The sequence below is a fragment of the Hevea brasiliensis genome, chromosome 14, assembly GCF_030052815.1.
Source record: "Hevea brasiliensis isolate MT/VB/25A 57/8 chromosome 14, ASM3005281v1, whole genome shotgun sequence".
Classification (NCBI taxonomy): domain Eukaryota; kingdom Viridiplantae; phylum Streptophyta; class Magnoliopsida; order Malpighiales; family Euphorbiaceae; genus Hevea; species Hevea brasiliensis.
In genome coordinates this window covers 85775478-85792308 of record NC_079506.1, presented here as the reverse complement: position 1 = coordinate 85792308, position 16831 = coordinate 85775478, and the positions used below count along the sequence as shown (strand labels likewise).

Genomic DNA, 16831 nt, shown 5'->3' with positions numbered 1-16831 from the left:
AAAGAAAAGAAATTTAATATAAATAACATTTTTATATTTCCATATTTTCTTTTATTTCACTTTAATTTGAAGAGGAACATTTTGCCTCAATTGATTAAAATGATTTAAGAAACTAAATTTCTCTTTTATTCTCCTTCTTTCTCTATTATATTTAATGTCTAAAAAAGAGGAATTGAAGAAATTATTTTTTTCCCTTCTTTCCATTTCACTCAATTCAAACAAATGGTAAAATAACTATACAACTAAGAAATAAGAAAAGATAAAAAGAGAATGAATTTTAATAAAATAATAATTTATTTATTCCTAATAATATTTTTCCTAATTCCCAATTCCCTTAATTAAAGTGAATTTACTAATTTTAATGCCATATTAAACCACTTGGCATTTAATTGTAACTCTTATTTTTCAATTTTAGCTTTATAATGTATATTAGATTATTACTGTTATTATTTAAACTTTTGTGTCTGTTCGGCAATGCAAATTCAGTTACATCTCCTAATATAAAATTAATATAAAAAAGAAAAAAAATAATTTTTTTTTGTTAGCATAATGTCCAACTCGTTATTTGGTCTTCGGTATTGACGCCCTGCAGACATTACAAACAAATAACTCATAATATACAAATTATTTTTCCTCTCTCCATTCGGATTATAAATACCAAATGCTTACACTGATTTTTTAATAACTCAACATTTCAACTTTAGCTTTCCACTTCAAGAGAATGGCTAGTCTACTATGGCTTGCTCACTTTCTCTGCTTCCTTTTGTTTCACTTGCATTTCCAAGCTGCTTCTTCTTCACCTTTTTATTTCAATTCCTCCTCTCCAGCCATGCCGTGTCAACATGACCAGAGTCTTGCCTTGCTCCAATTCAAGAAAACCTTTTTCATTAAAAGTGCTCCTTCTACCTGGGATTCCCCTTACCCCAAGCCTTATCCTAAGACAGAGTCTTGGAAGGAGGACACAGATTGCTGCTTGTGGGATGGGGTCACTTGCAACATAGATACGGGTAATGTAATTGGTCTTGACCTTTCTTCTAGCTTTCTTTATGGTACTATCCATTCTAATAATTCTCTTTTCTTCCTTCCTCATCTCCAAAAGCTTGACCTCTCCAAGAATGACTTTAATCACTCTCAAATTGTACCTCAGTTTGGCCATTTTTTTAATTTAACATTTCTTAACCTAAATTCCTCTGTTTTTGCGGGCCAAATTCCACTAGAAATTTCTTATCTGTCTGGTTTGGTATCTCTTGATCTTTCTTGGAATAATGGTTTGATGCTAGAAACCACTATTTTTAAGAAGCTTGCTCAAAACCTAACCCATTTACAGGAATTGGACTTGAGTTATGTAAACATGCCTTTGGACGCACCTAGTTCCTTGATGAATTTGTCTTCTTCTTTGACATCTCTCAATTGCATATTTCAAGGAAAATTCCCAGATATCAGTCATCTATCCAAATTGGTTTCACTTCATCTTTCTTCTAATGGTGGTTTGACATTAGAACCAATGATTTTTGACAAGCTTGTTAGAAATCTAACCAAGATAAGAGACTTCCACTTGAGTGCAGTGAACATGTCTATGGTTGAACCCAGTTCTTTTATGAATTTCTCTTCTTCTTTATCGTCACTTGCACTCTCATCTTGTGAATTCCCGGACAACACAATTCCATCCTCAATTGGAAGCCTTATGGAACTCTCTTCGTTGGACCTCTCCATTAACAAATTTAATGGTGAGATTCCGTCCTCTTTTGAAAACCTTAAACAGCTTGCTACTTTGGTCCTCAAATTCAATAATCTTAGTGGTCAAATTTCATCCTCACTTGGAAGCCTTAAGGAGCTCTCTTTATTGGACCTCTCCTATAACAATTTTAATGGTGAGATTCCATCCACACTTGGAAGCCTTATTAAACTCTCTTCATTGGACCTCTCCATGAACAATTTTAGTGGTGAGATTCCCTCCTCATTTGAAAACCTTAAACAGCTTGATACATTGTCCCTCATCGGCAACAGTCTCAGCGGTCAAATTCCATCCGCACTTGGAAGCCTTAAGGAACTCTCTTTATTGTACCTCTCCTTCAACAATTTTAATGGTGAGATTCCCTCCTCATTTGAAAACCTTAAACAGCTTCAAATTTTGGACCTCCAAAACAACAATCTTAGTGGTCAGATTCCATCCTCACTTCGAAGCCTTAAGGAACTCTCTTCATTGGACCTCTCCTACAACAATTTTGGTGGTGAGATTCCCTCCTCATTTGAAAACCTTAAACAGCTTGACAAATTGTACCTCAATAATAACAATTTCAGTGGTCAAATTCCATTCTCACTTGGAAGCCTTAAGGAACTCTCTTCATTATACCTCTCCTATAACAGTTTTAACAGTGAAATTCCTTCCTCATTTGAAAACCTAAAACAACTTAATTCTTTGAACCTCCGCAACAACACTCTCAATGGTCAGATTCCATCCTCACTTGGAAGCCTTAAGGAACTCTCTTCATTGGACCTCTCCTTTAACAATTTTAATGGTGAGATTCCCTCCTCATTTGAAAACCTTAAACAGCTTGACAAATTGTGCCTCAATAATAACAATTTCAGTGGTCAAATTCCATCCTCACTTGGAAGCCTTAAGGAGCTCTCTTCATTGGACTTCTTTAATAATTTTAATGGTGAGATCCCCTCCTCATTTAAAAACCTTAAACAGCTTCAAATTTTGAACCTCCAAAACAACAATCTCAGTGGTCAAATTCCATCCTCACTTGGAAGCCTTAAGGAACTCTCTTTATTGTATCTCTCCTATAACAATTTCAATGGTGAGATTCCCTCCTCATTTGAAAACCTTGAACAGCTTCAAATTTTGGACCTCCAAAACAACAATCTCAGTGGTCAAATTCCCAATTATGTTACAAACTTCAATGAATTATTTTTATCAAATAATCGGTTTACAGGTCCTATCCCTTTCCAAGGAAGCAGGCTTTCAAATGTAACATACCTCGATTTATCCAATAACTTGTTAAATTCAACAATACCACCCTTGCTATTTACCCTACCTCAATTGTGCATTTTAATCCTCAAGAATAACCAGCTCACCGGCCATTTAGGTCCATTCCAAGGCAATCAATTGGGGTATATTGATTTGAGCAATAACAAGTTGCATGGCCCAATTCCAAATTCAATTTTCAAACTTGTGAACTTGGGTGTTCTCATTCTTTCATCCAACAAACTGATAGGAGAACTCTCTTCTGCAGTTTGCAAGCTAAATTCTCTTGAAATTCTTGACTTGTCAAAAAATAGTTTGAACGGCTTCATCCCACAATGTTTGGGAAATTTCAGTAACAAATTATCAGTGCTGCATTTGGGCATGAACAAGTTCCATGGAACCATCCCTGAAACATTTTCAGTAGGCAGCAGCTTGAGATATTTGAACTTCAATGGCAATCAATTGCAAAGAAGAATCCCACCATCCATTTCCAATTGTAAAGATTTGGAAATTTTAGATCTTGGCAACAATACTATAAATGACACATTCCCCCATTTTTTGGAAACTCTTCCGAAGCTACAAGTTCTAGTGCTACAATCCAATAAACTCCATGGCTTGGTGAAAGGGTCCTCTGCTAATCATTCGTTTTTAAAGCTACGAATTTTTGACCTCTCCAACAACATGTTTAGTGGACCTTTACCTACAGAGTATTTCAATAATTTCGAAGCAATGACGAATTTTGATGTGAAAATGAAATACATGGGGGATCGAATTTATTCTTATAATTATTCTGTTAGTCTAACATTCAAAGGATTGCAGATTGAGTTGGTGAAAATCCAAACACGTCTTTCAACCATTGATTTGTCGGGCAATAAATTCACGGGGAAGATTCCTCAAACGATTGGAAAGCTTAAATCACTTAAGCTGCTCAACTTGTCTCACAATCAACTCACAGGCAATATTCAACCATCATTGGGGAATTTGAGTAATTTGGAATCATTAGACCTCTCTTTTAATATTCTTACTGGGAGGATTCCAATGCAATTGGCAGATTTAACATTTTTGCAAGTATTTCGGGTTTCGCATAATCGACTTGAAGGACCCATACCTGAAGGAAAGCAGTTCAACACATTTGATAACACTTCATATGAAGGAAATTTGGGATTGTGTGGATTTCCGCTAGAAAAATGTGATAATGGGGAGAGGCAAAAACCAACAGGATCAAAAGAAGATGATTCCGAATCTAAAATTGGATTTGGGTGGAAACCTGTATTGGCAGGGTATGGATGTGGAGTAATATTTGGTGTTGTAATGGGATATATTGTGTTTAAAACAAGAAAACCTACATGGTTTGTGAGGATGGTTGAAGGTGAAAGGCATCGAAGGATAAAAAGATTCAACAATTAAAATTGTTCATAAAGGAGAAACTTTTCAACGCAACTGATGTTTACAGGTAATATATTTCGTGATATTTCTTACTTAGCATATAATTTCATCTTAATCAGCTTTCCTTTTCTCTTCTATTTAAATATACTATGATTTTTTAGGAAATAAATTATTCTTATTGTTAATTAGCGCTATAAATGATCTTATTGTTGTAAGATTGCATCCATTTAGCACTATATATAATTCATCTTTTATGATCTTACTGCATCCAATGTTTTTTAGTATCCATTTATCATAGATTTCTTACAATTCTTTTTTTGTTTTTGGAATTTCTACCTTGTTATGTAGATGAAGAGCATCTAAGAAGACGCAAAATTGTTGCCAAATGAAATGAAGATACAGTCTCTGATGCATAGCGCATATGAATGCAAGAGCAAATTTATAGCACAATTGTTCTATCATGTCTAAATTTATCATGTTATGGTTCTCTGTTTGTCTCTGTTTTTTCTTTAGGTATTAAAGTTTTCTTTGATGAAGAAATTTTTTGTATTTCTAAAGTTCTGAGTTGATGTAACAGTTCATTTTAATTTAAATTTCATGTTTGGGTTGAGTTTCATTTCTAGTTGGCCTTAATTATATGTTGGTTGGTTTTTATTTATTTTTTAAATAATCTCCAATCTCATTAAGATACTGTTATATATATATATATATATATATATATATATATATATATATATATATGGTACTTTGGAAATTGATAGGGCATATCTGCAAATGCATAGTGTCATCATAAATAATAGAATGATGAATAGAGTTATCAATCCCACAAGAATTGGAGACTGAATATCTAAAATCTTTGTAACCCTATTATCATCTAGATTATCGAAGTCGAAGGATATCAAATTAACTAAAATTAAATTAACCTAATCAATAACCAAATTCAACCAATTAAATTAACCTATTCAATAACCAAATTCAACCGGCTGCAAAAACCAATAAATTGAGGCACTAGGGTATCTTGATATCAAGTTACGATTTCACCAGGACCTAATTCAACTCAATTCTACTAGTTGACAATTCAGAATTGAATTAGCATATGCAAGGAAGAACAATCCTAATTTAATTCAATATTCTCTTCTGATGTGTACCGAAAATATTAAATAAAAATCCATTACCTATCTCCCAATAGATATAGCAAATTATAAAAATTCCCATAGGTCAAGTTTTATACTCCCGCTCCAACTATTATTTCTATAATTGTCTGGGAGAAAATTTTTGGAGGTAAAAGACGGGTTTTAAAGTATCATACTTATTTGAGAGGAAAATTTTTTAAAAATGTAAGATTTTTGAAAGTTTCAAAACATCCAAAACCCTCACTTTTTCAGTCCACCAAATTAGTGGGTTGGAAAAGTTTTGCTACATTACTTTCCTTTATCTTATCACAAAATAAAATCAATCAAACATTCAAGAAACACCCAATAGCATTAAGATCAAGAAAATCCATTGTATAAAGAATAAATTGAATTAAAAATCCAAGCTAGAATAAAATTTGGTTAATCGTAATCAAAGATCCAAACACAAGTTCTTTCATTCAAAATCCATAAATATAATCCTACAAAATGAAGTACAGGGATTTAAATCAAAATAAACAAGGGAACGAGAATAAAAACTTGAGAGGGGCTGATGAGATGATGCCTCTCCCTCCAGGTTCTGAAGTCTTCTAAGTCTCCCTTAACTTGATCTTCAATTTGTATATGCAGGTGTGAAATTTGGTGAAAGATCCCTTTGGGGGATGAAAACGAAGCTTTTTTATCCCAAGGAATTTTTTCTGGAACCCTCAATCTCATTCTCTTCCATTCAGCTCAATTCCACGAGAATTTACAAATAAAACATGGCCTCAGGCACTGGTCAATCCAAAAGCACACCTCATTTGCATAGTTATTAAACTTGAACCGAATCAATCCATAGAATTAGTGAATCGGACCTGAAATCCATTTGGGTTTATAATTGAACCACATGAGGAAGTAATGCAGTGTGACCTGCTTGACCTGAGATTAGATTAGTGTACCGGTATAACCTGATTAACCCAATCAATATGAGCTTTCTTTTTTATAGTGTTAATAAAGAGAATTGAAATCAAAACGTCGTAAAAAAATTTTAAAATAAAAATCAATTAAGTTAATGGTTATATGTTTATTATTTCAAATATATATATATATATATATATATATATATATATATATATATATATATATATATATATATATATATATATATATAAAATTCCATAATAATATTAAAAAATTTATAAAATAATATATTTATTTCATAAATATTAAAAAGATAATTACACATTTATAGAAATTTTTTAATGTATTATATTGTTCAAAAACTTCTATATAAAATTTAAAAAAATATTAAAATTTATGTAAATATAACTTCATAGATGTTAAAAGTTTGATTTTAAATAATTAAAATTTAATTATATATACATTTATTTAATATGAGTTATAATTAATTAATTTTTAATGACCGAATTATTGAATTATTAATCCACCATTGAACCACTGACCCATCTACTAAATTTTTTCACTGGATCAATTGTTGAACCAGATTTAGGGCCTGTTTGGTTTATGATTGAATATAATCGATAGTCATTGGTGATATTATATCTTAATCGATAGGCGATAGCGATAGTGATGATAAATTTTATGTTAAGTGTTTGGTAAAATTATATTTAGCTGTTGCTGTTGATATGTGAAATGACTAATAAGGATATATATCATATAATTTATTTTATTATTTAAATAAATATAAAATTATAAATTTATTACATTATATTATTTATTTTATTATTAAATTAAATATATAATTATTAAATTAATATATTATATTATTTAAATAAATATATAATTATTAATCTTTTATATTATATCATTTATTTTATTATTGAAATAAGAAAATAATTATTTTTTAAGATAATTAAATAATTTTAAAAATATAAATAAAATAATAAAATAATTATTATTGTTAATAGAAAAATTTATAATTAATTTTAAGTTTTTAGATATAAATAAATATTTTATATTTTATGTTATTAATAAAAAATATTTGATCAAAATTAAAATACGTTAATTAAAATGTTAAAATTACAAATGAAAAAATAATAATATTAATAATATTAATTTTCAAGTTAAATAAAAAAGGATAATATGATCAAAATAAAAAATAAAACTAAATCAGCTATCAGCTGATGAGAAACAGCGCCTGTTTGGATTAACTGTTGAATACAATCGATAGCTGTTGGTGATAGTATTCTTGTTAGTGATAGGCGATAATGATAGTGATGATAGCGTTTTTATATTAAGTGTTTGGTAAAATTATATTTAGTATTCTTTGTTAATATGTGAAATGACTAATGAGGGTATATATCATATAATTTATTTTATTATTTAAATAAATATAAAATTATAAATTTATTACATTATATTATTTATTTTATTAGTAAATTAAATATATAATTATTAAATTAATATATTATATTATTTAAATAAATATATAATTATTAATCTTTTATATTATATCATTTATTTTATTATTGAAATAAGAAAATAATTATTTTTTTAAGATAATTAAATAATTTTAAAAATATAGATAAAATAATAAAATAATTATTATTGTTAATAGAAAAATTTATAATTAATTTTAAGTGTTAGATATAAATAAATATTTTATATTTTATGTTATTAATAAAAAATATTTTAACAAAGTTGAAATACATTAATTAAAATATTAAAATTACAAATAAAAAAATAAAAATATTAATAATATTAATTTTCAAGTTAAATAAAAAAGGATAATATGGTCAAAAAAAAAAAAAATCAGATCAGCTATCAGCTGATAAGCAACAGCTCTAAAAATAGAGCTGATACAAACTGCAGCTGATGGGTATCATATCAGTTGCCCATCAGCTATCAGCTCTATTTTTTTAAGCTTGTCAAACACCACAATTTACCTGTTTGGGTGTCTATCAGCTATCAGTTACACCCAACAGGTAAACCAAATACCCCTTAAAAATAGAGCTGATACAAACTGCAGCTGATGGGTATCATATCAGTTGCCCATCAGCTATCAGCTCTATTTTTTTGAGCTTGCCAAACACTATAATTTACCTGTTTGGGTATTTATCAGCTATCAGCTGCACCCAATAGGTAAACCAAACACCCAAGGGCGTTTGGATTAACTGTTGAATACAACTGATAGTATTGGTGATAGTGATAGCGATAGTGATGATAGTATTTTATATTAAGTGTTTGGTAAAATTATATTTAGTATTCTTTGTTAATATGTGAAATGACTAATGAGGGTATATATCATATAATTTATTTTATTATTTAAATAAATATAAAATTATAAATTTATTACATTATATTATTTATTTTATTATTAAATTAAATATATAATTATTAAATTAATATATTATATTATTTAAATAAATATATAATTATTAATCTTTTATATTATATCATTTATTTTGTTATTGAAATAAGAAAATAATTATTTTTTTAAGATAATTAAATAATTTTAAAAATATAGATAAAATAATAAAATAATTATTATTGTTAATAGAAAAATTTATAATTAATTTTAAGTTTTTGGATATAAATAAATATTTTATATTTTATGTTATTAATAAAAAATATTTTAACAAAGTTGAAATACATTAATTAAAATATTAAAATTATAAATAAAAAAATAAAAATATTAATAATATTAATTTTCAAATTGAATAAAAAAAGATAATATGATAAAAAAAAAAAAATCAGATCAGGGCGAGATTGCAGAACACGCCCCCAACGGTGTATATAGTGGCGAGATTGCAGAAGTGAAAACTTGACTTATCCGAAACACGCCCCAGTCACAGTAAACACAACCCTGCTCGTGTAGTATACGGTGCACCACATTCAGCTCATTCAATTTCACGCCACACTCAAATACGAAACCAGGAATTTAAACCACTCCCTTGCACGCGTTCCTCACTATTCAATTGCCATCTTTGAATTTGATTCATTTTACTACACTTTTTTACCACACTTACATGGCTAATAGAGGACCAGAACATGGCTCGCCAATCATCAAATAACAGCCCCTCTTTGCAATTAGAAGCATTTTATAATTGGCAAGTGTCTACTGAAATTTACAAACTTTGGCCAAAGATTCTTTATATTTCAAAATGTGTAAGAAGCTTATTAAAGATAGTATAATGTGTAAGAAGTTTAGCTGTTTATATAGTAATTTAAAGTAAAAATATTTAGTAAAAATACAGTTGAATTAACTATGTTAAATATAAAAATAGTTGTATCATCTTATTAATCCTACCTCTACAAGTTAGGAAGTAATTTTTTATAAATTACTCTTTCAATCTTTAAACACGCTAATATATAAACTATGTAACCGAATAATATAAATATGAGAGGTAGTCAAAACATTTAACGTTATCTTAAAAGCTATTACCAAATAGGGTAATAAACTAATAACAACATGCATTTTACCAATAAACAATCCACAATGAAATCCAAATCATCGTTTGAATAAATATTCACTTATCAATTATCATTTTGTTACAGCAGCTGTTATACAAGAATAAGTATTGTAGACTACAACAGTTGCATAAGGATACACGATCCTTGCCATATACACACATTCCTTATCATATAAATCAATGGAATTGTGCTTGGTCTCTTTCCAGCGACGGACCTACCTTGGGGCCAAGGTGTCACGGGGCCACTTCCTAGCTCGGACAGTAGCTCCGTGCGGCGCCTAGACTTCCACCCAATCTAGGCCAGCCTACTCGTATTCAAGGGTCTTTTCCCCTTAAAGAGGATTTCCAATATCCTTATCGAGGATCTCCAATGTATCTTAGCCCGATCATCGAGCATTGATATTCCTAGTAGCACGATGTCGCCCTTCATCGTGTACATCCTCCCGCATCATCCGAAAGCCTAGCAACACGCCTCGTCCGAAAGCAAGGTAATAAGCAACATCCGACCGTATGGCTGAACCCAAAGCCAATCTGATATTTGTTCCCCTATACCGAGTAGCATCATTGGCCCATATACCGAACAGCATCGTCGGCCTTATACCGAAACCTCGGGCCTCGGAGAGACGCGCACTACAAGCCCCTCGGCCTTGTAGTGTCCATGAAGCTCCTTCTTCATGGAGACACCGAGTCCCTATCTCTCGAGAGCCCGATGCCCGCCGCCTAGTACAATGAGTACGTAGGGAGCTCACTTAGAGTCACGCCCTTGCGCCAGTGACCCCGGGGATGGTGGAGAGCTTGACACCAAATTCGGAGACTAGCTGGGCCCGATCGTGCCCGACCGTGCTCACCCGTGGCCAACTAGTCTCACCCCCCTAAAGAGCATTAGGAGCATAGTGACCTCTGGCAGGAGGAGACATCAGTATGTCTCACCCATCACACCCCCCTGAACTTTTGCATATTTATAAAAGTGTCCAGCAAACTTCTCATTCTCATCAATCGTGCCCTTATACCATCTCATAGGCCTACGGCTTGGCTTGGTTGGCCAATCCTCGAGGGATCATGGGCTGTCCCCCTTACATTCTCCCCCACTTAAACAATCGATGTCCTCATCGATTTGCCCCGAACACCTCCTATTGAACAATGCTCTTCTGAACATCTTGTGCCTTTCCTTGTTACTCATTATGTTGAACAAAGCTCTCCCCAAACATCTTGTGCCTCATCAAATCCTTCATCATGTCTGGTTCTCGCATTTTGATCTCCCGATTCCCTTATGCATTTTCATGTCAACTTGTGCCCATCTTCATACACATTCTTCATATCCTCCTTATGTTCTGGTTATTGCCTAGCTGCACCACTCAATCAACGATGGAATGGTTGCCCCGCTTCATTAAATATTGATGTTACCATTTCCTTCCTTGTGACATTCTGCCCCACTTGGATACTCGACAACCCTGTCGACTACCGCTGTTGTTGCTGTGGCATTGCAACCCAGTGAGTCTCACTTTTGACGGATCGGTTCAATCATCTGCATACTCCCCCACTTAATTCTTCACATCTCATGTTGTGATGGTTCTTCCGATGCTTCATTTCTCTGTACTGTGATTAACATGCCTCCGTATGAATCTCATTGGGCCTTCACTAAGTCATTCTTGTGGCTTTGCCTTATGATCGCACCATTATAAGTACCTCGCAAAATAATCACAATACAAAATAGTGTTATACATGAACTCAAACATAAGGAAGCAATAGTATTCCATTTCGGAGCTATGCTATAATATTGTAGTTGCCAATAATGAACAACATATTCATCATGTAAATGAATAGAGAAACTGACACATTACCGATTTCGTGTATTGCCACGTTCCTCTCGGGAACTCAAATTATGCTCGTGGGACTCATTGCTCATGTTAGGCTTGCCCTCATTTCTTACTGCACACCCATTGTTGGTATACCCGTCTCTTGATGCTATCGCTTATCGATGATAAATAATTCTCGGCTACCAATTGCTTCCGCTCACTTCGTTCTCTTCCGGTTTGGCTTTAATTCATCTTGGGCACTACAAAGTGAGTTTGGCCTTCAGGTTCTCTTGAGGTCTCCACCTTTTGCTACTTTGCATCTTCCATTTGCAATGTGGTTGACATCTCAATGGGATACCATATGGCTCATGATTGCACTCTCCACCTGCAAAATTTCCACAAGATTGCCTCGAGGGACTTCTCTTATCCCGCATGCTTCTCATTTTAGTTTCCTCGGTGAAAAACACATATACACGACTGCCACAGTCATCAAGCTCATCTCGTTATCGCAATCTAAATGCTTGGCCATCACAATTGCTTAGATTTCCCACAGATGTCCGGAACTCTATTCGACACCACTATCATCACAATTGTGATCCCAAGATCATTCGTTTGCCCATAACTCAATGTCACTTGACAAGTGCTTCATCATCTCTATGTATTCTCACTTCATAGGTATTCAAGGTGGCCTCAAGCTCTATTGGCACACCCAATTCATCGGGGAGTCATTACCCTCTCCTCAAAAGATTACATCTAATGAGGCGTGCAGCCCTCCCACACGTGGTATCACCACTTTTATCACCATGTGGCTCTGAACAGCACCATCTCGTATTTTACGATTGTTTTGGTGAGCTTTTCTCATATAAGCTACCACCATCAGCATTATGACCTAGTTACCAGTACTAGGTATCCGAAACTTTTGAGTTTGATATGAATATTCGGGCTACCGTTTGCTAACGCAACTTCATAGTGCTTACACGCACAATTGGGCCTCTGCCCTTTCTCGTGTTATCACAAGCCAACTCGTTACCTCCGAAATTGGACCTTGGGTTTTATACCCTTTCTAGGCTTTTCGTAAGCCATATCAATTTCTACGCAACATGATTAGGGATCCACCTGTCCCTTTTCCGAATTTATCTCGTAGCTGATTTTACTTCAGCAGCTCTTAGCATCTATTGCCTCGTAATTGAAGGGGATTCAATAGAATCCATGCATAATCCGAACTTGCCAGCAATGGCATTCAAGGGCCGTCTCGCCTCAAGTTGCACTCTAGCAACAGTTTCATTTTCTATGTTATCCATAGGATAGCAACATTCATATTTCAAGGGACTCAATACATTTCTCATCCTTCATTTGAAGGTTATAGCAGCCAACCGCAATGGCATTCTCCAAGGAGAAAACAACCGTCTCCATACCGATTAGGGTATTCCAACCCATAATTCCGAAGGTTCTCATAGCCACTTAGCTATCTCGAATTTTCGTCTCTTTACCTGCACAAAATACTTTATCGGCTTAGCAATCCGTTAAGGTATTTTGAAGGCTTTTATAGCCAATAAGTAGCTCCCGAATTTCAACTCTTACCCCAACTAGGGTAAGACACCATCTCAGTGAGATAAGCCATCGGTTTCTTAATCTCTTGGGGATAGCACACCCCATATCTCGAAAGACTTCCACAGTCTATTAACACTTCGCAGCTGTCTTATCAATCCTTGGGGCTTACCCGTCCCCACACATCTCGAAGACTTTCCCAGTCTTTTAAGCAATCCCGAGTATTGTATCTCATCACCCGACAAGGGTCATTCACCATCTCAATGGTTTTAGGGCTACCAGTTGCCCCATATCTTCTAATATTTTCTCAATATTGATTGCCTCATTTTTATCCGATCAAAGTCTCAAATAATGTTACTTGCTTGGCAAATGTCATTTGCCAACTTCGCACACCGTTTTGCCCACGTTAGCATCCTTTGCATTGAGGAGCCCCAATTGGTGTACTGCACTCGCATACCACCTCTTCAGGGCTCAACAACATCAAGAATACTCATTTGCTCAACATATCTCTTATACGTTGTGCATGCCACAATATGTTTCTAACAAGGACATCATGCCCTTCCCCCATTTCGGGGTTACATACTCCGCTCACCCTTTCTCAAGGTGAACACACGATTGGCTTTCATCGCTTCCATCGTTTCTCACTATTTTTGCATCTCGTATGCATCACACAATCGACGGTTTCTCAAGGAAGGTATGGATTATTATCCATCACGAGCACTGACCTTGCTCTGATACCAACTGTCACGGGGCCACTTCCTAGCTCGGACAGTAGTCCCGTGCGGCGCCTAGACTTCCACCCAATCTAGGCCAGCCTACTCGTATTCAAGGGTCTTTCCCCCTTAAAGAGGAATTCCAATATCCTTATCGAGGGTCTCCCATGTATCTTAGCCCGATCATCGAGCATTGATATTCCTTGTAGCACGATGTCGCCCTTCATCGTGTACATCCACAAGCATCATCCGAAAGTCTAGCTACACGCATCATCCGAACGCAAGGCAACAAGCAACATCCGACCGTATGGCTGAACCCAAAGCCAATATAGAATATTTGTTCCCCTATACCGAGTAGCATCATTGGCCCGTATACCGAGCAGCATCGTCGGCCTTATACCGAAACCTCGGGCCTAGGAGAGACGCGCACTACAAGCCCCTCGGCCTTGTAGTGTCCATGAAGCTCCTTCTTCATGGAGACACCGAGTCCCTATCTCTCGAGAGCCCGATGCCCGCCGCCTAGTACAATGAGTACGTAGGGAGCTCACTTAGAGTCACGCCCTTGCGCCAGTGACCCCGGGGATGGTGGAGAGCTTGACACCAAATTCGGAGACTAGCTGGGCCCGATCGTGCCCGACCGTGCTCACCCGTGGCCAACTAGTCTCACCCCCCTAAAGAGCATTAGGAACATAGTGACCTCTGGCAGGAGGAGACATCAGTATGTCTCACCCATCACACCCCCCTCAACTATTCCATATTTATAAAAGTGTCCCGCAAACTTCTCATTCTCATCAATCGTGCCCTTACACCATCTCATAGGCCTACGGCTTGGCTTGGTTGGCCAATCCTCGAGGGATCATGGGCTGTCCCCCTTACACAAGGGGGCATTGGACCCCATGAAATTTTGAAAATGTTTAAGGGTCTAATGATAATTTTTCAAAACAATTAATAATTTTTCTACTCTTATTAAATTTTGATGAATATGGGACTTTGAGGGTTTTAAAAGTTTTGAGAGGTTTATTAGGAATTTTATTAAAAAAAATCCAAAATCTTTATTAAAAGAAAGATAGTAACAATGAAATACAAATCCTCTTAATAAAAAAAAATTCCAAATTATTATTGGCTGTTGGCCTCATATTCTCCATCAATTTTTTACTGTATGTAACAAATTCACAATCACCAAATTGGACAATATCATCAAAGGAATGTCTATCATAATCTCTCTTGTCATTTTTTTATCAATTTAAAATATTAGTAATTTTCTTTTCGTAATTTCATTGTTATTTTGGAATCTTTTTCTTGTTCAAATTTCTTCATATTCAGGTTAGAATTTTTTTTTTTCTTTTATAATATTAGAACTTAAACCTTGTCATTTATTTTATTGAGTCTATAATTTTTATTGAATTTTCTTTTCATAATTTTAAAAAAAAAATACATTTAAGATAAATTAGACAAACTTTTTATTCTTAGGCCATCGATATATTTTAATTTTAGTAATTCATAATAAGAATGATTCATTAATTATATTTTTGAACTAATAGCAATTCCATTTAATTTTTAGCAAATTAATTTTTTTAAAAAGAAAATTGAAGTGTTTATTTTTGCTGTTATATTTATTAAATATTTTTATTTTATAATTATAAAACGATTCTATCAGTTAACTATTACTTAATTATCAACATTAGTCAATCAATATATTCAATCAATACTTAAACAAGTAATTTATTAAAACAACACAGATTTTAATTAGACCCCTAAGCTAAATTTCTGTCTCCGTCACTGTCTCTTTCCACTTATTGGAGATGAATATATATATATATATATATATATATTTTAATTTGTCTCAAATCACTTGAGAATAATATCATCATCTACAATTAAAATGACAAATAATGATTTTAGAATTCATCTAATTAAATGTACGTGTAAATAAATGTCATAGAAATTTACTTTCATTTATTGTGCGTAAAGAATGGTGAAGAAAAGAGTTAAGTCATCATTCAAATTTAGAAATTGATTTTTTATGTTTAATAATCAAAGAAAAGCATAGTCAAAAAATGTGTTTAACTTCTACACCAAAGAATTTGGGGTACCATTGCCACATACCAACAAAGACTTATTACGTTATTAGTAAAAGTCATAGTGGCTCTATTCTAATGGAGCTATTCCTCTAATCAAAAGTAGGTATATTTCAATATAATAGGGTATTTGGTTTGACTTACTTTTATATTTTGAATTAAAATATATTTTTTAATTTATAAATCAATTTAAAAATAAGTAGTTAAGTGTTTAGTCTATTTAAAAATTACTTTAAATAATTTAAGTACATAGTTAGCAGTTACTTATAAAGTAACTTAACCTATCAAAATAATAAAAATGATACTAGCATCTTTAGGCAGTTGGAGTTTGTTAAAACGAGGATAGTGTTGGTATTTTTAAAAATTATAGGATAATATAGTTTTTACTTAGTCAAAAAGTAGTTTTAAAATGAGTAGATAATTAAAAATGAATCTTTCTTATTATTTATTTTAAATTATATTTTATTTATGATTTTCTACTTCTAAGTCAAACTAAATACCCTTTAGGAGCCTCTCTCAAAAAAAAAAAAAAAAAAATTTCAAATTTAATTTAATTATAATTTGAGATTATATAATTTACAGAACATATAAAGTTATATACCAATATTTTCATCTTATGTTCTAATAAATTTAAGAATATTAATCTAGTTGGTAAAAATAGGGTTTCTTTATTTATCAATTAGGATTCGATTTCTGCTGGAGAATATTTTAAGATTATTTATCAATATTTTTACTTGTGGATATCAATAGGTTTCAACCGAAACCAAGCCACCCCACTAAATGGTGTGGAAAGTTGG

At 33.1% G+C, this 16831-nt stretch overlaps 1 protein-coding gene across 1 annotated transcript; it reads left to right on the top strand.

Moving 5' to 3' along the window:
• The first annotated feature begins 674 nt into the window (after positions 1-674).
• Positions 675-4977, top strand: LOC131169190 (receptor-like protein 9DC3). The gene is made up of 3 exons (XM_058133649.1): positions 675-1007; positions 4023-4424; positions 4706-4977. The coding sequence occupies exons 1-2, from the start codon at positions 722-724 to the stop codon at positions 4376-4378; spliced, it is 642 nt and encodes a 213-aa protein (XP_057989632.1). The 5' UTR covers positions 675-721; the 3' UTR covers positions 4379-4424; positions 4706-4977.
• The last annotated feature ends 11854 nt before the right edge of the window (positions 4978-16831 follow it).

What these genes read in the sequence shown, in the direction of transcription:
- LOC131169190 (XM_058133649.1), top strand. Translation starts at nt 722, where the DNA reads ATGGCTAGTCTACTATGGCTTGCTCACTTTCTCTGCTTCCTTTTGTTT. An exon ending in CACTTGCAACATAGATACGG is followed by an intron (nt 1,008 to 4,022) that starts GTAATGTAATTG and finishes TGCAATTGGCAG; the next exon opens with ATTTAACATTTTTGCAAGTA.